The sequence below is a fragment of the Arachis hypogaea genome, chromosome 1 (genome assembly GCF_003086295.3).
Source record: "Arachis hypogaea cultivar Tifrunner chromosome 1, arahy.Tifrunner.gnm2.J5K5, whole genome shotgun sequence".
NCBI lineage: Eukaryota > Viridiplantae > Streptophyta > Magnoliopsida > Fabales > Fabaceae > Arachis > Arachis hypogaea.
The window spans coordinates 61,760,971-61,784,423 of record NC_092036.1 but is presented as its reverse complement, the minus strand read 5'-3'; the positions used below and the strand labels follow the sequence as shown (position 1 = coordinate 61,784,423).

Below are 23,453 nucleotides of genomic sequence, written 5' to 3'. Positions count from 1 at the left end.
CAAGAATACGATCATCCTTAACGCATTCATCTATTTTCCCCGGATCCTACTGCTAACTCCACTAAAACTCCTTTTAAACTAGTTATGCATATTTTTAAATTTTACAATCAGAATATTTTAAGAGTCTACCATGTAAAAACCTCACATCTTGTCATGCATGGATTTTCATCATTAATATGATACTTTTCCATGAGGTTACCCCCTTTACATTTTACTTATTTAGGTTTTCTAGTCCATTTTACTTTCTAAGTCTTCATTTTAGACTTTAGTAGTAGTAGTTTCCTAAATAACCCCAAAGTTAAAATTTGCAACACTATACATTCCGTTGCTCACAAACATACTAAAAGCTCCCTCTATGAGAAGTGAAGCTTGATTAGAAGCAAATCACAACCTCCGCAAAACAAGAACCAATTATTTCAGTTCAGACAAGACACTTGGAAAAGTGGCATTCATCCAAGCCAAATATATTTATAGAAGCCAAAAAACTCAGTTAAGCATTTGAACATCATTGAAAATATAATAACTCAGAATATCCTTTCTACCAGGAAAAAACAAAACGGAAGCTAACATAAAAGCTGTACTTGGAACCTACTCATGCAGCTTTAGCTGTTTCACGGACTAGAGAAAGCTTAGCCAATAGACCACACATTTGAAGATAGGAACCAACCCCATCACAAATTCTCATATGAGCAAATCCAGTTTCCTGCAATTGAAGGAAACCATGACAAATTCTCAGTCACTTACTACTAAGTAAAACAAAGATTACAAACACAGCAAACAGATAAGCATGTACCTTCATGAATTCCAATTTCAGATACTCAGCCATATCATAATTTTTTATAATACGGAAAATTGTTGTGATGATATCTGTGGGGGAGTATCCTAAGTCATATAGTTGTTTGAGGCCCAAACAAGCCTCATCGAAATTCCCTTCGAGAACATTACGCACCATATTCTTCACATGCAATGGATGCGGCTGGTCACAAACCTGAAAATAATCACAATCTTTTAATGAAATCATGGTGAATTTAACGATTATAGATTAAAAATCGTAGTCAATTCTAACCTTGAAAACATTTTGTTGGTTAACAAACTGGAATCCACTGTATGTTGCTTGTAAGTTATTCAACGCCTGCCTCATATCACCATCAGCAGTGAAAATGATGGCTTCAAGGCCTTCAGGAACATAGGGAACCTTGAACAATAACACAGTTCATTTTATCATGCATTTCCTCAACAGTAATGAAGATTGAAGAACTGAAGATAAATAGATGGCAACCAAGAAAAAGTTTTAAATAGGGTGCTTTTCCTAACAAATTCACATTTCCAATGACAATAACCTTTACAAGAAATTTCAAAAAGAACCGCAACAGAAGTATCCTCAGGCTACGATGATGCTAGTGTTGTACCTTGTGCCACCCTTTTTAACACTATAATGAGAAATCAAGGAATGCATAGACAACTTGACATAATTCCATAAATTGCCCGCAGAACCTAGATAAACAACTTAGTAACCTCCCAACATGATGAAATGGCAGCAACATAATCAAGCAAAGCCCTTAATTCACAATTTCACGTGTTTTAGAAGACAATAGTTTGAATTTTTGAAGAGTACAAATGGCACAGATAAAATGCTATATAACATCTGGAGGTTGTGCATTTTTATACAAAATGGTATTAAACATGGAATAAATCAAACTCCAATAAAAGGCATTTCTAATGCCCTGCATTGTAATATTTGAAAAAAGAAAGTAAAAAAGGACATAAATGCAAACCACCAGAAGGTGGTGTGGCATTAGATAAGAAATTTGCACGAGAACTAATATGGCGGCCGTTAAGCTGTATTTTAAGATTTGCATAAACAGCAAATAATAGAGAATTTTTCAAATTAAGAGCACTCCCTGTAGTTATCAAAGAATCAATTATAAAGGAGGAAGAGAAAAGAACAAGAGTACAGTGATAAATAAGGCATGCAACTACAAAAGCAAAAACAGATAAGCAAAACAATGAAGATGTCAATTCCATATCTATGATTTACTAATATGAGCCATGAAAGCACCAAAATTCTACACAAACTTAAACTTCAGATGGAAAAACAAATTCATAGAGCTTTTAAGGCTTACCTTCTCAGCTTGAACCACAACCATGAGGCGACCGAGTATCTCCTCATCAGACAAGCGCGAAAATCGCACAATGGCACATCTACTCTGAATGGGCTCAATAACCTTAGAGGAAGTGTTGCAAGCAAGGGCAAACCGAGTAGTATTCGAGTATATCTCCATTGTCCTCCTCAAAGCTTGCTGAGCCCCCGAAGTCATACTGCATTAAAAATCAAACAATTAAGAATCAATAATAAGTAATAACAATTATAATTTCTTCTTGTTTTTCATCCTAATCACAAGCATCAAAGCAAAATTAGATACCTATCAGCTTCATCGAGAATAACAATCTTGTGGCGGCCAGGAGGGAGAGTAACTTTCTTCTGAGCAAACATCTTGATCTTGTTCCGGACGACATCAATTCCACGGTCATCGGAAGCATTGAGCTCAAGAACGGCTTCCTTGGAATTGGAACCGAGAAGCTCATGAGCTAGTGCTAGTATGCTTGTGGTTTTACCAGTTCCAGGAGGACCCTAATAAAGAAACAAAGAGAAACAATTTCAATAATAAATAAGGAATTCACATTTCACAATTATTAACCTAATAAAAAGAATGGAATGGAAAAGAGAGAGAGGTTCGATGGATACATACAGAGAGGATGAGATTGGGCATGTTGCCGTCTCGGGCGATGACTTGAAGGCGGGAGACGGCATCTTGGTTGCCAACGACGTCGGAGACCTTAGAGGGTCGGTACTTCTCAACCCAGGGAACATCGTAGCCGCTGTTGTTTGATGATGACGATGCCATTCTTCTTCTTCTTTGCTTCACTGAGGAAAACGAAGAGAGTGAGAGTATGAAGTCTAAAAAACCCTATGTGCCCCCAACTAGGGATGGAAAGGGTTCCCAATGGAGGCGGGGTTACCCGTTATCCGCCAGAAATCCCCCGTTTTCATACAAATTTTTTTAAAAAATCAGGAAAATAAAAATGAAAAAACAGAAAAAAGAATCCTCAATCATTAACATAATCTTCAAGACTTCTTTCATCACATAGTCCAAGGATAGAGAATCCAGAGTTGAAGACTAACTTATCATGCAAAATAATAATTACATTTTTGAAACTAAAACAATGTTAATATGTGATATATAATACTGAATCTGCATATACAGCGAAAGACTAGAAAGTAAAATGAACAATAAGCACATGCAACAATGTCTTTCAATCTTCCAATACCGCACCTCAAGAAGAAAAACATAAATGTACAACAGTCCATCAATAATCCAGCATACATAACAATCCCATCAACAATAACATAAGTCTCAATACAGAACCTTCGAATTGGAACGAAAACTTCTACTTTTAACTTCTAAAGACACTGAAAAAAAAAATTAACAGAGAATACAGAAGCATAAATTAGTACCACAAACTGGAGAAGTGGATGGCAAGTCGGCAACACCGCAGAGCCCGGAGAAGAAAACGACGGCAGCGATGATCGACGAGAACTGGAGAAGGCAGATCGAGGAGACTAATCGCGAGGAGAAAACCTAGGAGAAGACCGGCGAATGACGTGGAGCTCCAGGCGCGGTGAATTGCAGACGGCAAAGATCGAGCCGCGGTGAATCGCGGATGACGGAGCTCCAGGAGTGATGAATCACGGACGGCTGTGTGAGACTGTAAGTGTGTGGCTATGTGGGTTGTTGTCTTGTTGAGTTGTGGGAGAAGAGAAAAGTGATGAGTGATGAGTGATGAGAATGGAGAATGGAAAATCTGAATATCTGATGGTGAATGTTGAATTCAAGGAAAGTGATTTAGGGTTTGTGAGTGGTGGTGTGCAGCCGTGAGAGTGTGTGCGGCGCCGAGGCTTGAGGGGTGAGGGGTGAGGGGTTCAGGTTATGGTTTTAGGGTTTTGGGGCTTGAGAGAATGAGCGAGAAAGGCCAAGGGGCCCGGTGAGGGCGTGAGGCAGCGGATTAGAGCAGGCTGTAAAGCAGAGGTGACAGGGCTTGTGGCAAACCGTAAGGGTTAGGGGAGACCGGAAGAGTCACGAAGTTTCTCTCTCAATCTTTGGAGGGAATTTCTCCCAAACTTCGTATTTTTGGAGGGGCCTAAAATATCAAAATCAAACTACTAAAATAAAAAGATTTTTTATTTAAATAAATATTTTATTTACTGAAATAACTTATAAAAATTATTATGAAAATACCTCCTCCAATTTTATCTCATTTACTGTGTAGACGAGATAAAACTAGAGTACATGACACGTATATGTCTCATTTAAAGTGTCAATGAGATACGTGTTAAATTATTACATTTATAGTGTAAACGAGATACGTTAAGATAAATTTTCAATTGCTATAAAAGAATATGCAATCCTTGGCATTCTCCACATACATTTCATATCTTCTTCTCCTCCATTTTTCTTCCAAAAAATAAGCAAAAATATCCAATAGTAGTGGATATGTGGTTGTCTGTGTGTATCCCAATTGTCGTATGAGAAACAGCGACAATGGGGTGATATCTGAGTGTGAGAATCCGTTACTATGGCGTACTCGGCGCAAAAGTTCGTTGTCCGAGTTGAAGAGTTTGATATTGAGCAACCTTGGTAGCATAGGGAGAAGAGAGATCGGAAGGATCGGGTATAGGTTGCTAGCACCGTTGGGTAATGGAGTTTTCCGGTTTCGACTATTTTGGCTCCAGGACGACGAGCATGTGCGACTCATGTTTGACATCCACGGGAGAATCATGGCAGAACAAGTGATGGAGCTTTCCGCTGAAGTTGGTGATGTTGGTGATGGTGGTTCTGTACACTTGACCTTTGTGCAGGATGACCCACCTCTCGCATCACCACCGATTCATGTTGCCAGTCCAGTGGAAGACATGGAGGTGGGCGAGGAAGACTCCGATGAAGAGTGCATTGCGGATAGCAATAATAGTGATTCCTCTGAAGATGATTATGAGGAGGAGTTTGTACCGGAGATGCTAGCCGAGATAGCAGTGCACTATGTTTTGCCTCCCCCCTAATCCGATTCTGGCGCTATCGGATGTACCAAGTCACTATCATACATTGGATCTGGACGTCATGCATGAAAAATCTTTGTTTTCCAACACCAGGGAAGAGGATTACAACCTAGACGGTGGGGTAGAGTTTTGAGTCGACCGCAGATTCAAATGCACAGATACAGTAATGCAGGGGGTGAAGAACTACAGTATTTGCAAAAGTGCTGAGTACCGGGTGGTCGAATCGGACCGATTAAAGTACCATGTGCATTGTCGTCAAGCTGTAAATAGAAGTCCCTGGAGTCTCCATATTGCCCTCCGACAGAATCTCAGATACTGGTGATTTCAAGTTTAATTGTGGCGTACTTACTCATGAATGATTGCAACATATTGAGTAGTTTCCAACCATGAATGTTTTATTTCGTTAGGGAGATCTGGAAGGTTGGTGGAGCGCAAACTTGTTTAGCACCCACCATGTTCCAAGACCATCGACAGTTGGACAATAGCCTCAAGGTCATTCTGCCGTTGATACAGTCCAACCCATCCGTTAGCATCCCTGTCCTACAAGGTGCAGTCCGGTAGAGCTATCACACAAAGTCATGGTCATTTTGCAATTGTGGAGTCCGAGAGTACAGAGTCATGGTCGTTCTTCTTGACAAATCTGATATGACATGTCACCCCACAGGAAGGCCTGTTGATTATCTCTGATAGACCACAGGCAATCAAGGCTGCACTGAGGGCCGATGATAGTGGTTGGCAACCTCCTAGGGCGTTCCACGCTTATTGTATTAAACACATGGCCGCAAACTTCATGTCTCGTTTCAAGTCGGCCGAGGGCAAGCGATACCTTATAAATGTCCCTTATAGTCCAAGCAAGGCTAGGTATGAGTGGTACATGGATGCCTTGAGAGGTTGTCACGAGAGATGGCAGACTGGGCTGGTTGTTTCAACCAAGAGATATGGCTACAACACTGCGACTGCGGCCGCTGGTTCAGTCATATAACAACAAATCTGTCGGGGTGTCTCAATGCAGTTCTCAAGGGTACACGGTACTTGCCGATTTCTTCTATCGTGCACATCACGTACGAGAGTTTGCAGATGTTGCACGTCACGAAGGGCAGGAAGGCACAATCACAACTAGCAGTTGGAAATTGCTTCTTGACGGAGAAAAAATATCGGTAAAGAATTTCTCAATAAAAATCGCATTGCAAGTATAGTTCTAAACCGACAATTAAACCTCAATCAACGTTTAATTTGTTTGTCACTTAAGCAAACCCAATAAAAATTGACAAAATCCACTCAATTCAATCCAAAATATACCATAAAATAGTGGTTTATCAATCTCCCCACACTTAAACATTAGCATGTCCTCATGCTAAGTTCAAGGGAACCAAAATAGTAAAGGGAAAAAGGTAGGACTTATGCAATGCAACCTATATATATGAATGCAACTACATGCTGAATGCTTCTACCTACTTGGTTAAAAGTAAATAAATCTTTCAAGAACATATATGAACATGTAGGGCTGAAATAATATGATGATTAAAGAGTTGCACTAATTCAAATCATAAAATGAAGTACAAATAGACTTGTAAGAAGAAAGCTCGTGAAAACAGGGAACAAGGAATTGAGCATCGAACCCTCACCAGATGTGTATCCGCTCTAATCGCTCAAGTGTTTAAGGGTTGATTCTTTCAATTCTCTACTAGTCTTGCTTTCTAAGGCTTGCTTTTCTTCTACTAATCAACAAAAATTTAATGCATGAATACACATATCAAGAGGTCTTTTCAAGGGTTGTAATGGTGTTAAGGTCAAGGTAGGAATGCATTTGGTTAAGTGGACTAAAATCTGAATCCTTGATTAACCTAAACTTTCCACCTAACGTAAGACAATCCATGTAATTACAATGAAAAACCTAACTACCCATTAACTATGTTTTCCACATATTCATGCATCCCAAATTTGAGTACAATACATATGCATTGCCAACACCACATACTTTGGGGCATTTTGTCCCCTTTTATTGCTTTTTTTCTCTTTTTTATTTCTTTTTTCTTTGTTTTTTAATTCTTTTTATATATGTGGTGGATAATATACATATGCAAGAAATCAATGCATATGATTAAGGTATTGAATTCAAGAATATGTGCTCAACTATCTGTTCATAACTTGGACCGAGCTATACGGTCCGGGTTGCACGAAGACAGAGGACTGACCTCTTTAAAGGTTGGCCCATTACAACGAACTCTTCACAAAGAGCTTGGAATATCACCACGGAGGCTGACAATGACCAAAGGCATAGGTTTGGATTTTCACACTTAAAATAGGATCAATGTTGCAAGTATAGTCCAAACCCAACCATTGATCATTAATCAAATTATAATTCAAGAGATTGTCACAATTCAAAGCAAATATAAACCGAGAGTATTTAGACTCCTGGGTCGTTCTCCCTTGGAACTAATGCCAACAAGTGCACAATTTTGGTTGTGAAGAGCCAAAGGGGTTTTCGATAATAAAGAAGCAAACAAAATAAAGGAATTAAGGACAAGACAAAACTGTAATTGATAAACTAATAAAGGAACAAAAGAACTATGTATGTAATATAGACAAGTAAAGCTATAAAGTGATGAAAAAGGTGGTTCAAAACATAAATGAAACCTTGACTTGGGATGAGTTATGAAATCCCTTCCTTACCATAACCACAACTATGATAACTGTGATGGATTAATCTCACTAAGTCAACCCTTAACATCGAAGGATAAGTCAACTGAGCATAATTGTTATTAATCCACAAATCCTAGCTAACTTACTAATTACCTTAGTAAAAAGCTAGCGTTAGTGGAAATAATAGCAACTAACAATCCAAGAATTATCACTAAATATTGGACATTATGGCTCTAGTAATCAATAAACTCATTTTTCACAAGCCAAGGGGTGGAAATTACCCATAATCAAAATTGGCATTTCATCAAACACATAGATGGCATAAATATAAAACATGGCAAAATTGGTAAATTGGTGAAAACTATTAACCATAAATGCTCAAAATCAATAAAAGGAACTCAACAAACATATAAAAGCCATCAAACATCAAATTAAATAACTAGGAATCAAAATTGCAAGACAATGTAAATGTTGACAAAGGAAATTAAAGTAAAAGAAAGTGTAGAACAAGTAGTGTAATAAAAGAGGAATTAAAGAAATTCTTACAATGAGATAGCAAAATCCAAGAAAAAAATTGAAGTACAAAATGCTACATTGAAACCCTAATTAAAACCCTAAGAGAGAATTTTCTATACTACTCTACTCCTACTCCTACTAAGTGTTTTCCTATTCTAAAATGGCTCCCCCTTCATATGTGTTGAAACTCTTTTGACATAGCACTTCATTTCAGCCTTGAGCCTTCATAAATTGGCCAAAAGGCCCCAGAAATTGCGCAGCACGTGACTTTTTAATGGAAGCATGCGCTGGTACCTGTGCATACGCACACTCGGCTGAAAACGCACAGGTACTTGTGCGCACGCACACTTCACTGTGTGTGCTTTTCCTTGTTTTCTTCATGTTTTCTCCCTTGTACATGCTTTCTTCTACTTTTGGCTATCCATTCTTGCCTCTAAGGCCTGAAATCACTCAACAAACATGTCATGGCATCAAATAGAATAAAAGTGGAATTTAATTGCTCAATTTAAGCACAAAAACACATGTTTTCACATTTGGGTTCTATTTAGGGATCAAACACAAAAGTTTGCTATTTTGGTGCTTAAGTGTAGGTTTACGTGATGAAATCCACTCAAATGAAGCCAAAATATCTCATCAAATATGGACTCATCAATTCTCCCACACTTAAACAATAGCATGTCCTCATGCTAAACCAACAAGGAGAATGATCAAAGGGAAACAACTTATTGAATGCAACTATCTATATGCATGCAAGTATGTATATACTATCTATACCTATATATCTATCTATAGTGTCCTATGAAGTTGGTGAAAATAAACAAACAAATTTCCAAGCAAGTATAGACAAATAGGGCTAAGCAAGAAAATCCTCCAATGCAACCAAAATCTAAAAAATTGATTCAAGTCATTAAAAATGAAGTAACTTGCAAGAACTTATGATAGGATAAGTGAAAACATAGAATTGAGTAATTGAACCCTCACTAGGTGTGTATACACTCTAATCACTCGGTGTCTAGGGTTTAATCACTCAAATCTCTTCTTAATCATGCTTTCAAGGATTTGTTTTTCATCTAACAATCAACAAACAAGTGATGCATGAATGCAATTATCATGAGGACTTCATATGGTTGTAATGGGGTTAGGGTAAAGATGGGATAGATATGGCCAAATGGACTTGTTCGATTGAATCCTTGATTAGTTTAAGTTTCCAACTCAACCTTTATCAATCTAACAACAAAAATATGCAATCCTAACTTCCCATCATTTCTTTTTTCACAAACATTCATGTATGCTTTTTCATTTACATCACATATGCATTTCTTATTCACTTTTCTTTTCTTTGGGGTAACTTTCATTCCCCTTTTTATGGTGATGTTTTTTTTTTTAAATAAATGCATATAGTTTAATAGTTCATACATGAACGCTCTCATTTCCAAAATTTTCAACGAAGTACTCAAAACAAATATTTTCATTTACTACCAATATTTTCTAAAAGTTTCCCCACACTTAAATGTAACACACTCCTCAACTTAAGCTAATCAAGGATACAATCCAAGGTAAATCATGGTTTTCCACTTAAGGTTGTAATGTGCTAATATCAGAAGCAATGGGATAAATAAAGCTCAAAGGGGTTTAACAATGGTAGATGTAAAGGGTAGGCAATATGGGTTAAGTAAGCTTTAAACAAAGATGGCCTCAATCATGCTCAATGCAATTCAAAACATCAATCATTTGAAATATAGAATCAAGCAAAACCAAGATTATAATCATAGAAGAGATATAACACACAATGAACAAAATTAGCGGTTAAAATGTGTAACCACTCAATATAGCTCAAAAACTCACAAGGTATTTGTTCTTTTCTCATCTATGTTCCATAAAATCATTCAAGCAAGCTTAAAAATAATTTTCGAAATCAATTCTTTAGAAAGCCCTTGAAACCAAATTCTTGAAAATCTTTGTTATTTTTCACCAAAATTATTTCCTATATGTATGTATAATGTTGTGATGGATGCAAAATTTTCAAAATGTCCTAGTTCTTTTCCTAATTTTCAACAAGCAAAAAGTAACATGAACAATTAGGACAAAACTGAACTAGGCACTATGCTATTCACATCATCCAATTACAACTTCTATCTATAAAATATATATCATGCGAAAGTAAAAATACCAAATGCAATAACTAGAAATAAACTAAGATATATATGCCAAAAGAAAAATGCCATGCAATAGTTAAAAACACTCCAAATATCTACAAGAAACATAATAAAAGAAGACAAAAATGAAAGAAAGTGTAAAGTGTTCGGAAAAGAAAGTTACGCCCCAAAAATAGTGAATCATCCCCCACACTTAAATGTTTGCACGGTCTTCCATGCACGAACACGATTCGGGGGGAAATGTCTCTGAAGAGCTCCACCTCTAGTTGGCGGATGCAGGGGCTTGGGTTACATGAAAATCGCCAAGTTCAACGTCTTCTTGGCATCTCCATCCTCAGTGTCCTCCTTCTATACTAGCTCCTTGCCTTCATGTCTCATTCCTAAAAAAGAATGAATAAGGTATAATTAGGAATCATTGGGCAAGTAGCACAAAAAAGTAAAGGAGGGAGCAAATACATTGTATACTTGGAGATAAAAGAAAATAAGTAAACATTTAATTGCAGAAGTTTGCATAGTGGTGTGGTATGATGAAAAAATGAGCCGTGTATGTATTCCAATTATGCACGCGATTAGGATACACACAACGACCGGTTAAAATGGCATCCATACAATCAAAATGTAAGCATGTGTTCCTCAATTAAATGGCCTAAGATGCAAGTAATGAGTGATCATCAATTAAGTACAAGCAAACTTAGGCAACTACAACAAGAGTGAATTGAATTTATAGAATCTTGGATATTAAAATTGTGCAAGTAAAAGCGTAAAATTGGTATAGATTAGCACAATAAACAATAACCAATCCATTAATGAAAAGAGAACTCCTTATTCATCATAAAACATAAAGAAAAAGGTCACATGATAAAGATACTTGTTACAAAAAATGACAAATTTGATAAAAAACGAGTTAAGTCACTCAAACAAATGCAAAGCATTAACAAGGAGCAAGTATCGGTCATGTGATGAATTTAACTTCAAAAATCATGATGAACAAGTAATTTCAACTCAATTTACTCAATTCAATGTACTTACATAATTTGTCCTAGTGGTACAATCAAAACATGAGTATTCAAATCCACTAGGTAGTAGTAAATTAAGGCAAAGTATAAGTGCATTGATGAAATTCAAGCAACCCTATCAACATCAAGCAAACACTTGCTATTTATTTAATTAGAAACAATTAAAGTAAAACTAATATAATAACTAAAATAAAAATGAAATGCAAAGAAAACTAAGTAAAGCAAGTAGAAGAACATGGAAAAGGCAAGAAAAGAGAGGGATGGAGGTGGCGGAAGTGCTTAGGGCCTAATTGAAAGTGCATTAAAAATTTTGCCCAAAACAGCACTTGTGCGTACGCACAAGTATGTGTGCGTACGCACACCAGGCAGGATAGGGTGGGTGTGCGCTTGCACCAAGCGTGCGAGTGCTCCGGACAGAAAGGGAGTCAAGACGTGTGCATACGCACAAGCTCGTGCGCACGCACAGAACACTTTTTTTTTAAAATAAGGATCATGTGTGCGTGTGTACATAGGTACATGCGCGCGCACAGGAACGAAAAGGTTGGGGTTCACGCGCACAGGCTGTGCCGACGCTCCCACCAGAAGGGATGCAAGTTGGCGTGCGGACACACAGGCCTGTGCGGCTTGACGATCAGATTTTCTATCGGTAAAGAAATTCACAAATATAATCGCGTTGTAAGTATAGTTTCTAAACCAATAGAGAATCCTTTCATGCAAAAGTTTTGGTTGTCACAAGTAACAAACCCAATAAAATTTATAAACCGAAGTATTCAAACCTCGGGTCGTCTTCTCAAGGAATTGTAAGGAAGTATGATTTATTATTAGTTATGAAAAATAATATTTTTGTGTTTTTGAAATAAGGAGCAAGTAGTTTGAATAACAAGAAAAATAAAATAATAATAATAAAATCTCTTGGCAAGGTATGAGAACTGGAAATCCTATCCTAGTTATCCTTATCAGATGTGATGAGAATTGTTTATTGCTCAGTATGAATTGAGTCTCTGCATGTTCCCTGGCTTTATTCTGTGTTTCTGGGCCAAAAATTGGGTTAAAACGCGGCCCAAAATCATCCCCACCGTTTCCTGAATTTTCTGCAGATCGCGCATGTCACGCGTACGCGTCGGTCACGCGTACGCGTCGTTTGACGATTTTCCTCTCCACGCGTGCGCGTCTGATAAACCCCATTTGTAGGGTTTATCTTGTATTGATTTTTGGGGATTTTATCACCTTTTACCCACATTTATTCAATGAAATAGCATGGTTTTGTATATTCTCCTTTAATTGTGCTTAAGAGTGAAAACATGCTTTTTAGGTCTTAAAATAGCTAAATTTAATTTACCTTTGACTCCATTAGATGCCTTGATATGTTTGTTAAGTGATTTCAGATTTAGGAGGCAAAGATTGGATCAAGGGAATGAAGGAAAAGCATGTAAAGTTGGAGAACTCATGAAGAAATGAAGGAATCGCAAAAGCTGTCAAGCCGACCTCTTCGTACTTAATCGACCATAACTTGAGCTACAGAGGTCCAAATGATGCGGTTTTAGTTGGGTTGGAAAGCTAATATCCGGGGCTTCGAAATGATATAAGATTTGCCATAGTTGCTATACGTATAAGAATGCGTACTTGCACTATACGCATACGCGCCGTTGGTGCACGTGATTCACTTCATGAAAACTCGTGGCTAGCGAATTCACAAGCCTTGTGGGCCCAATCCAACTCATTTCTGATGCTATTTAAGCCAAGAATTGAAGGGGAATCAATATACTTTAGATACTTTACATACTTTTGATCATTAGTTTAGTTTAGCTTAGTTTTAGTAGTTAGAGTTAGTTTTTAGAGAGAGAAGCTCTCACTTCTCTCTAGAATTAGGATTAGGCTTAGTTCTTAGATCTAGGTTTTCATTCATTCATTCTTCTACTTCTACTCTTCAATTCTTTGTTGTTATATTCATCTTCCTATATTCTGTTGTTGTAATTTCCTTTATGTTGTTCTTGTATTTTGTTGTAGATCTACTCTTGTTCCTTCTATTTTCTTTCCATTCAATCCAAGGTAATTCATAATAAATGCGTTTCTTTTAATTGTTGTTGTTAATTCCTTTCAATAATTGTTGTTAGATTTCATTTTTGTTGTCAATTTACTATGCTTTTCTTTTGTGCCTTCCAAGTGTTTGATAAAATGCTTGGTTCAATTTTAGAGTAGAGTTTTATGTTCTTGGCTTGGAAAGGTAACTTAGAAACTCTTGAGTTACTAATGTCCAAGTAATTGATGATTGGGATCCATTGACTCTAGTTCTCACTAATTGAATTAGTGAAGAGTTAGGATTTATGGACTAGGATTGATATATCTCATTTAACTTTTCTTTACTTCTAGTTAGAGGATGACTTAATGAGATTAATCCTTGCCAATTCTCACATTGTGGTTAGTAATTAGGATAGAGATCCTTGACCACCAACCCTTGCCAAGACCTTTTTAGCCATTAGTTTACTTTTTAGCATTTAACTTCCGTGTTTCTTATCAAAACCCCAAAAATAACTCACAACCAATAACAAGACACATTATTGTAACTCCTAGGGAGAACGACCCGAGGTTCAATACTTCGGTTTATAAATTTAAGGGTTTATTTTAGTGACAAACAACTTTTTGTATGAAAGGATTATTGATTGGTTTAGAAACTATACTTGCAACGAGAATTCATTTGTGAAATTCTACACCATAAAAAATCCAATCATCAGCGTCAGGCACGCGCTCGCGTCGTTTGCGCAAACTCCAATCCATGCGCACGTGTCAAGCACGCGTACGCATTGCTGTGAATTTGTCCAATTCGCGCAGTCGTGTGAGCCATGCGTCCGAGTCGGTGTTCGCTGGTCATCTCCTTAGTTTCTTGTGTTCCTTCGATTTTTGCAAGCTTCCTCTCCATTCTCTAAGCCATTTCTGCCCTATGAAACTTGAAACACTTAACACACAGATCACAGCATCGAATGGTATAAAGGAAAATTAAAATACATAATTAAAAGATCTCTAGGAAGCAAGTTTTCAATCATAGAACTAAACTAGGAAGGAATTGTAAAATCATGCAAATCATATGAATAAGTGGGCAAGAATTTGATAAAAACCACTCAATTAAACACAATATAAACCATAAAATAGTGGTTTATCAACCTCCCCACACTTAAACATTAGCATGTCCTCACACTTAGCTTAAGGAGATAAAACAGATGAGTAGGGAAAAAGCAAGACTCATGCAATGCAACCTATGAATGTGAATGCAACTACATGCTAAGATGTCTCTATCTACTTGGTTAAAAACAAACAAGTTCTCCAAGACAAATACAAACCAAATTCCACTAATTCAAGTTATACAGCAAAAACAAGTAAACTTGTAAGAAGATAGCTCATGAAAGCGGGAAACATAAAATCAAGCATTGAACCCTTACTGATAGTGTATATCGCTCTAACTCTCAAGTGTCTAGGGTCAATCACTCCACTCTTCCCTAGTCATGCTTTTTCAACCTTGTTCTTTATCTAACTAATTAACAAATATTTAGCATACCAATACAAACATCATGATGTCTTTTCAGGGTTGTAATGGGGCTAAGGTAAGGGTGAGGATATATGTATGGCCAAGTGAGCTATAATATGAATCTTTGACTAACCTAAGCTTTCACCATACACACACACTCTATGTATTTCTAAAAATCACACCCAGTTACCCATAATTCCCACTTTTGTATGATTCCCATACTCATGTACCAAAATTTTTATATTTCTTTACTTTTATCACATGTACATTGATCTTTATTAAAGCTTAACATTGGGGTAATTTTATCCCTTTATTCACTTACTTTTTTTTTCGAAACATAACTTATCAGTGCACATAGATTTTTAATTTTTTTTTTGGTTTTACATGAGTAGGTTCCCAAATTTCCAATATTAAAATAAATTAGAAACATGATACATTCCCTTATTAACCCATGTTCCCACAGTTTTCCCACACTTAGTTGATGCACAATCTCTACCTTAAGCTAACCAAAGATTCAATTTGGGGTAATTAATTTGTTTTTCTGCTTAAGGCTAGTGATATGGTTATAGAACAGAAGGGGATTAAAAAGCTCAAAGTGGCTAACAAGGGTGACATAAAAGGGTAAGCTTATTTGGGATAAGTGAGCTAATAATCAAATGATGGCCTCAATCATATGCAAGCATGTAAATACACTAAATAGTGGACATATAGACTGAAACAAAGTAAAGATTGCAATCATAGAGAAGAAAACACACAAGAATAAAATATTATGGTTAAATATTGTAACCATGTATTTTGGCTCAAAGTCTCACAGGTTGTGTGTTCTTTAGCTCGAAATTCATGTTCCAATTACAACTTCAAACAAATTTAACATAAAGGTTTTGATTTAAATTAGTGAAAAAACAAAAAATTTGGATCTTAGAAGAAACTTATTATCTTTTCAATCAAGTAGGACATGCATGCAATTAACCTATTACTATGCAATCTATCCTATTCTAAAAAAAAAGAAAAACTAATTAAATATTCTATTTTATTGGTGTTAAGGAAGAGAAATTACCTCCGGAAGTCGGTATCGACCTCCCCACACTTAAAGATTGCACTGTCCTCGGTGCATGCTAAGATGTGCAGGTGGACAGATTGCTTCAACTGATGCTTTTATCTAAAGATTGAGCAGATGAACTTGTTTGTCTCCTCATTAAGAAGCTTTTCCTCTCCCTTCGTGATGGCCATCCTGAAAGAAGAGGAAAAAGAAGAAAAGTAACCCAAAAATAACGACAGAAAACAAATAGAATATGGGTGTTAATGCCAAATAATAAAGGTCTCAAGTACATGGTAGCTACAACATGTAAGTGAGAAAATAGTGGAAGCAAATGGCATATCAATAGTACAAAAGTTGCAACAATGGGAAGAGAGTGTGGGTAATGCAAGATAGTGTAAGTGCATATCAATACAAAAGGAATATTAGTATTATAAAAATTATCATTGATTTATGAATAATAATACCCAGTCAGATTAAAACAAGTCATGAAGCACCAAAATAATTCAAGAAAAGATGCAATAGTTGAAGAAGAAAATGTTAACACCAATGGAAAAAGAAAAAGAAAGTAAAAAAGGAGGAAGAAAGAAATAAGAAGGGAAATAAAAGATTTAGATTTGGGGAAGAAAAGATAAATATCTTGGCCGATCTGGATAAGCTATGCGGCGTAGGTGCGCGAACGCGTGGGTCACGTGTTCGTGCGGATAACGCTTCTATGAAGTGACGCGGACGTGTGACATGATTTGTGCTAGTGGCGCGAGAGCAGCCTCACGTTCGCACAACTCTCTGTTTGAAACTCATTTTGCCAATTTTTAGGGTGACGCGTTCGCGTGGTGGAAGCGATCGCGTGAATGGCCATATTTTGAAAACGACGCGGACGCGTGGAGCACGCGTTCGCGTGATAAGGCTTGTGCGTCTAGCACCATTCCAGCCCGATTCCAGCCTAACATTCTGCCATACACCCTTTTTTTACGTCGATTTTCAAAGCACGCGTTCGCGTGGTTGACGCGGACGCGTCGGACACGCGGTCGCATGGATCAATTTGTGCCAAAGGCATGCCTCTAGCCGCACTTTTGTGTGACTCTCTGTAAAATTCACTTTTCTTCCTATGGCACATATGACGCGGACGCGTCGGTGACACTGTCGCGTCGCGTGCCTCTTTTTCTTTTTTTATATGTAGTATGCAAATGCAAACAATATGCACTAATACTGAGAAGAGTTATTGAAAAAGAAAACTAAGAAGAGAGAAAGGAACGATCATACCATGGTGGGTTGTCTCCCACCTAGTACCTTTAGTTAAAGTCCTTAAGTTGGACATTTGGCGAGCTCCTTGTCATGGTGGCTTGTGCTTGAACTCATCGTGAAACTGCCACCAATGCTTGGACTTCCAATAAGCTTCAACATCTCCAAATAAATTCACCAAACGTTGATGAAGTTCTCCACAAGCCTTGAGCTCCCAAAGTTGATCCTCATATATGCCCGGATCCCAAATCTTGTTTCGACACCCGTCTTCAAGTTGATCATCATTGTTCCAGCCGGGTGGCAAGCAATTTGTATTCTCACTGAAGCGGCCAAACAACATCCTAGACCCATTCAATTAAGCTCAGCACCAACACTTGCATTTAAAATTTTAGCTTTTAGCCATAATGAACCGAGGATTGTGTTGCCCACCACTAACCATCTTCCTCTTACTCTTAATACCACAAAGAGCTCTAAGTTGACCATCCGTCTCCAGTAGCCCATATTCAAGTGGGAAGGTAAAGGTCAAGGATAACTTGAACGTTGTATTGGACGGTAATGGCCGTGGGAGAGGTGTTTCTAATGAACTTGCAAGCTCTACTCTCTTGTGCTCTTCTTTGACATCTTCCACCTCTTTGCAAGCTTCATCAATTTCAACCTCTTCCTCTTGGTAGCTTTCTTCCAATTCAATCTCTTATTCATTGCTCACCAAGGGCATGGGAGGTTGTGCCCCTTCTTCTTGAATCTCTATCTCTTGATCAACCTCTTCCAAGTCTTCAACCATGATATGCCTTGGAGGTTGTACACTCTTCTGAACATCAAATTCACCCGCCTTGGAAAGAGGCTCTACGACTTGACTTTCCCATGGAGGTTTAGCATCTCCTAAGTCTTCCACCATGTTTTCCCTTTCAATAATTGCTGCTTTGTCCAGTTGTTTAAGTATAAAATGGTACTCCTCCTTGATGATTTCTTTTCTATGACAACTCCCTTCAACTACTCCTTCATCTGCAAAGGTCTCTTCTACCTTCACCTTTAGTGCCTCCTCTAGCTCTTTATGAAGTATGGATTCACGAAGATGATCCCTTCTCTCATGTTCGATGTCAATAGCATCATTGGGATCGTGTTGCTCATGGATTGATGGATGTGGGTACTCTTCCATGGATGGTGGCAATGGGATGGAGAGATCATTCTGTGGTTAAAAAGGAAGTGCACTAGAGCTTGAGGGTTGAATATTGGAGGTGGAGGGTTGGTCCATGCGGGATATAAGATTTTGGAGTGTAGAGGTGAGACTAATGAGAGAAGTAAGTGTGTTCTCCATGGAGGTTTGGGGTGGATAGGAGGTTCATTATTTTGGAGAAAGGGGGCATGGTAGGAAGGTGGTTCTTCTTGATAAGGATATGGAGATGGTGAATATTGAGGTGGTGGTTCTGGGTATGGTTCATATGGTGGTTGGTATGGTGGATAAGGATCAGGGTCATATGGAGGTGAATGGTGGAAAGGGACTTGTGAGTATGGTGGTCCAGGGTTATGTTGAGGAGGGGGTTTATAGGCATATGGTGGTGGTTGTTGATAATCAAAAGAGTGTTCGCCATATCCATTGCCTTGATATGCATCACAGAATGGTTGTTGCCATGAGGGTTGATCAAGTCCTTGTGGCTCCTCCCATCTTTGATTGTCCCATCCTTGATACAAGTTGTCATTATAATCTCCTCTTCCTGCAACATAATTATAACCAGACTCATAGCCAAAGGGGTGAGAGTTCATAGTAGTAAGAGAAAATAAAAATAAAAACTAACAAAAAGAAAATATTTTGAAAAGATATGATTTTTGAAAAAAAAGATAAGATAAGATTTTGAAAAAGATATGATTTTTTGAAAAAAAGATAAGATAAAAAATTTTAAAATAAAAATCTGATTTTTTTTTGAAAAATATTTACAATAACCAATAATAAGGCACACATTTGTAATTCCCCGGCAACGGCGCCATTTTGACGATCAGATTTTCTATCGGTAAAGAAATTCACAAATATAATCACGTTGTAAGTATAGTTTCTAAACCAACAGAGAATTCTTTCGTGCAAAAGTTTTGGTTGTCACAAGTAACAAACCCAATAAAATTTATAAACCGAAGTATTCAAATCTCGGGTCGTCTTGAGTCTCAAGGAATTGCAGGGAAGTATGATTTATTATTGGTTATTAAAAACAATATTTTTGGGTTTTTGAAATAAGGAGCAAGTAGTTTGAATGACAAGAAAAATAAAATAATAATAATAAAATCTCTTGGCAAGGTATGAGAACTAGAAATCCTATCCTAGTTATCCTTATCAGATGTAATGAGAATTGTTTATTACTCAGTATGAATTGAGTCTCTGCATGTTCCTTGGCTTTATTTTGTGTTTCTGGACCGAAAATTGGGTCAAAACGCGGCCCAAAATCGTCCCCAGTGTTTCCTAAATTTTCTGCAGATCGCGCATGTCACGTGTACCCGTTGGTCACGCGTACACGTCGTTTGACGATTTTCCTCTCACGCGTGCGCGTCAGGCACGCGCTCGCATCCTTTGTGCGAACTCTAATCCACGCACACGCGTCAAGCACGCGTACGCGTTGCTGTGAATTTGTCCAATTTGCGCGGTCGCGTGAGCCATGTGTCCGCGTCGGTGTTCGCTGGTCATCTCCTTAGTTTCTTGTGTTCCTTCCATTTTTGCAAGCTTCCTCTCCATTCTCTAAGCCATTCCTACCCTATGAAACCTGAAACACTTAACACATGGATCACGGCATCGAATGGTATAAAGGGAAATTAAAATACATAATTAAAAGATCTCTAGGAAGCAAGTTTTCAATCATAGAACTAAACTAGGAAGGAATTGTAAAATCATGCAAATCATATGAATAAGTGGGCAAGAATTTGATAAAAACCACTCAATTAAACACAATATAAACTACAAAATAGTGGTTTATCACGGCCACACAAAGAGCGCAAAAAGAAGGTTGCGTGCGTACGCACAACCGAGTGCACACACACAAAGTGCAAGAGCATAGGGATGCACGCGCACAAGGGGTGCGAGCGCTCCAAACAGAGGGCATATATACAAGTGTGCGTATGCACGGGTTGGTGCTCACGCACAGGACGCAGAAAATAGAAGTTTCGTGTGCACGCACAGATGCCCTATTTTCCAAAAAATTTTGTTTAAAAATCTAAGGTGCCAAGCCTTAGCTCATCCAAAATTCAACCCTAAAACATCCAAAAATCCATAAATGCATGATCCATATGATAATTAACCTACCAACTCAAAATTAAACTAACCTAAGCTAAGCCAAGATAAGCTAAAATGCAATAAAACAAGACTATAAACAAAGAGAAAGGGTAAGAAAGATGTTCCCATGGTGGGGTGTCTCCCACCTAGCACTTTGGTTTATAATCCTAAATTGGACTTCTTGAGGAGACTCTTGCTAGGGTGGCTTGTGTTTCCACTCCTCCTTGAATCTCCATCCAAGCTTGCATTTCATAGGTCCTCCGGGATCCCATGTTCTAGTTTCCTGGTCACCTTCTTGTTGACCTTTACACTTGAAGCCGGATGGATAAGCTCCTAATTGACCCTTGAAGTACCCTAACATTCTCTGGAAATCACCCAATTGCGCTTCACACCATGCTTGAACTCCAAGTCTTAAATTAGTCTTCTTAAAGAACCTTGGACTCCTTTGACAACCAATACACCCTTCTCTACCATGTACCAACCCAAGAAGGACCTTGAGTTAGTAGTTCGTCTCCAAGATAGCATATTGGTAGGGGCCAATGAAGTTCAATGGTGAAATTGCCACCCACTCAATATGCTCTTGGTTGTCAGTTCCTTCCTCACCAACCTCTTCCTCCTCTTCCTCATCACTCACATCATAACAAGGAGGTTGTGAGAAGTCTACCTCCGTGTCTCTCTCAAACTCAATGGGAAGAGGCTCATTAGAATCATTAAGGGGATTGATCAAGGAAGACAAAAAATCCTTTATGATGGAATCCTCATCTTGATCAATCTCCCTTAACTCCTCCTTTCTCTCCTCCGGTTCCCATACTCCACTTTCTTCCTCTTGTTGCACTTCAAGCCCTAACCCTTTTTCTTTCCCTTGTGGCTCCATGCTCTCCTCTTCACTACAAGCTTTAGATGACCTCCACATTTCCCAAAAGGAATGCCTTGATCGGATGAGTGTAGGAGGACTAGGCGGTTTACCGCTTCGGCTATGGTAGCCACGAATTGCCCTTGTATTCTTTGGAATCCTTCTTGCTCTTGAAGAAAGGCTTGAAGGTCTTGATGGTCTTGAGCCAAGGGTGGGAAAGCTTCACATTGGGGTGAAGAATAAGGTTCATAAATTGGGAGAAAGTTTATATGTGTGGGAGGTGACTCATGTTGGTAAGTGTTTAGAGGTAGTATGTAAGAGGGTGGATGGTGGTAGTGGTATGGTGTTTGAAAATGTGGTGTGGTGCACGAAATTGTGATCAATACTTTTCACAACACAAATAATCCCCGGTGATGAATCCAAAAACTTGGTGTTCAATACCATAGCATAAACACAACTTCGCACAACTAACCAGCAAGTGTATTGGGTCGTCCAAGTAATAAACCTTACGCGAGTAAGGGTCGATCCCACAGAGATTGTTGGTATGAAGCAAGCTATGGTCACCTTGTAAATCTTAGTCAAGCAAACTCAAATGATTATGAATGATGAATAAAACATAAAGGTAAAGATAGAGATACTTATGTAATTCATTGGTGGGAATTTCAGATAAGCGTATGAAGATGCTTGTCCCTTCCGTCTCTCTGCTTTCGTACTGTCTTTATCCAATCCTTCTCACTCCTTTCCATGGCAAGCTTATGCAAGGGTTTCACCGTTGTCCGTGGCTACCTCCCATCCTCTCAGTGGAAATGTTCAACGCACCCTGTCACGGCACGGCTATCCATCTGTCGGTTCTCAATCAGGCCGGAATAGAATCCAGTGATTCTTTTGCGTCTGTCACTAACGCCCCGCCTTCAGGAGTTTGAAGCTCGTCACAGTCATTCAATCATTGAATCCTACTCAGAATACCACAGACAAGGTTAGACCTTCCGGATTCTTTTGAATGCCGCCATCAGTTCTAGCCTATACCATGAAGACTCTGATCTCACGGAATGGCTGGCTCGGTTGTCAGGCGAGCACTCGGTTGTCAGGCGATCAACCATGCATCGTGTATCAGGAATCCAAGAGATATTCACCCAATCTAAGGTAGAACGGAGGTGGTTGTCAGGCACACGTTCATAGGTGAGAATGATGATGAGTGTCACGGATCATCACATTCATCAAGTTGAAGAACAAGTGATATCTTGGAACAAGAACAAGCGGAATTGAATAGAAGAACAATAGTAATTGCATTAATACTCGAGGTACAGCAGAGCTCCACACCTTAATCTATGGTGTGTAGAAACTCCACCGTTGAAAATACATAAGAACAAGGTCTAGGCATGGCCGAATGGCCAGCCTCCCAAAGAGGGTTCAATCATAAAAACATGATCAAAAGCTCAAATACAATAGTAAAAGGTCCTATATATAGAGAACTAGTAGCCTAGGGTGTACAGAGATGAGTAAATGACATAAAAATCCACTTCCGGGCCCACTTGGTGTGTGCTTGGCTGAGCATTGAAGCATTTTCGTGTAGAGACTCTTCTTGGAGTTAAACGCCAGCTTTTATGCCAGTTTGGGCGTTTAACTCCCATTCTTGTGCCAGTTCCGGCGTTTAACGCTGGGAATTCTGAGGGTGACTTTGAACGCCGGTTTGGGCCATCAAATCTTGGGAAAAGTATGGACTATCATATATTGCTGGAAAGCCCAGGATGTCTAATTTCCAACGCCGTTGAGCGCGCGCCAATTGGGCTTTTGTAGCTCCAGAAAATCCGCTTCGAGTGCAGGGAGGTCAGAATCCAACAGCATCTGCAGTCCTTTTCAGTCTCTGAATCATATTTTTGCTCAGGTCCCTCAATTTCAGCCAGAAAATACCTGAAATCACAGAAAAACACACAAACTCATAGTAAGGTCCAGAAAAGTAAATTTTAACTAAAAACTAATAAAAATATACTAAAAACTAACTAGATCATACTAAAAACATACTAAAAACAATGCCAAAAAGCGTACAAATTATCCGCTCATCATGGTGATTGAGGATTACGTTGGGGCATGGGTCATTGGTATATGGT

At 38.4% G+C, this 23,453-nt stretch overlaps 1 protein-coding gene across 1 annotated transcript; it reads right to left on the bottom strand.

The window, feature by feature from the left end:
- Positions 1 to 434: 434 nt before the first annotated feature.
- Positions 435 to 4,221, bottom strand: LOC112805321 (replication factor C subunit 2). The gene is made up of 7 exons (XM_025847717.3): positions 3,518 to 4,221; positions 2,751 to 2,926; positions 2,424 to 2,632; positions 2,124 to 2,319; positions 1,067 to 1,195; positions 794 to 988; positions 435 to 703 (listed from the first exon to the last, which is right to left on the bottom strand). Exons 2-7 carry the CDS (start codon positions 2,904 to 2,906, stop codon positions 593 to 595), a joined length of 996 nt encoding a protein of 331 aa, XP_025703502.1. The 5' UTR covers positions 2,907 to 2,926; positions 3,518 to 4,221; the 3' UTR covers positions 435 to 592.
- Between the last annotated feature and the right edge of the window lie 19,232 nt (positions 4,222 to 23,453).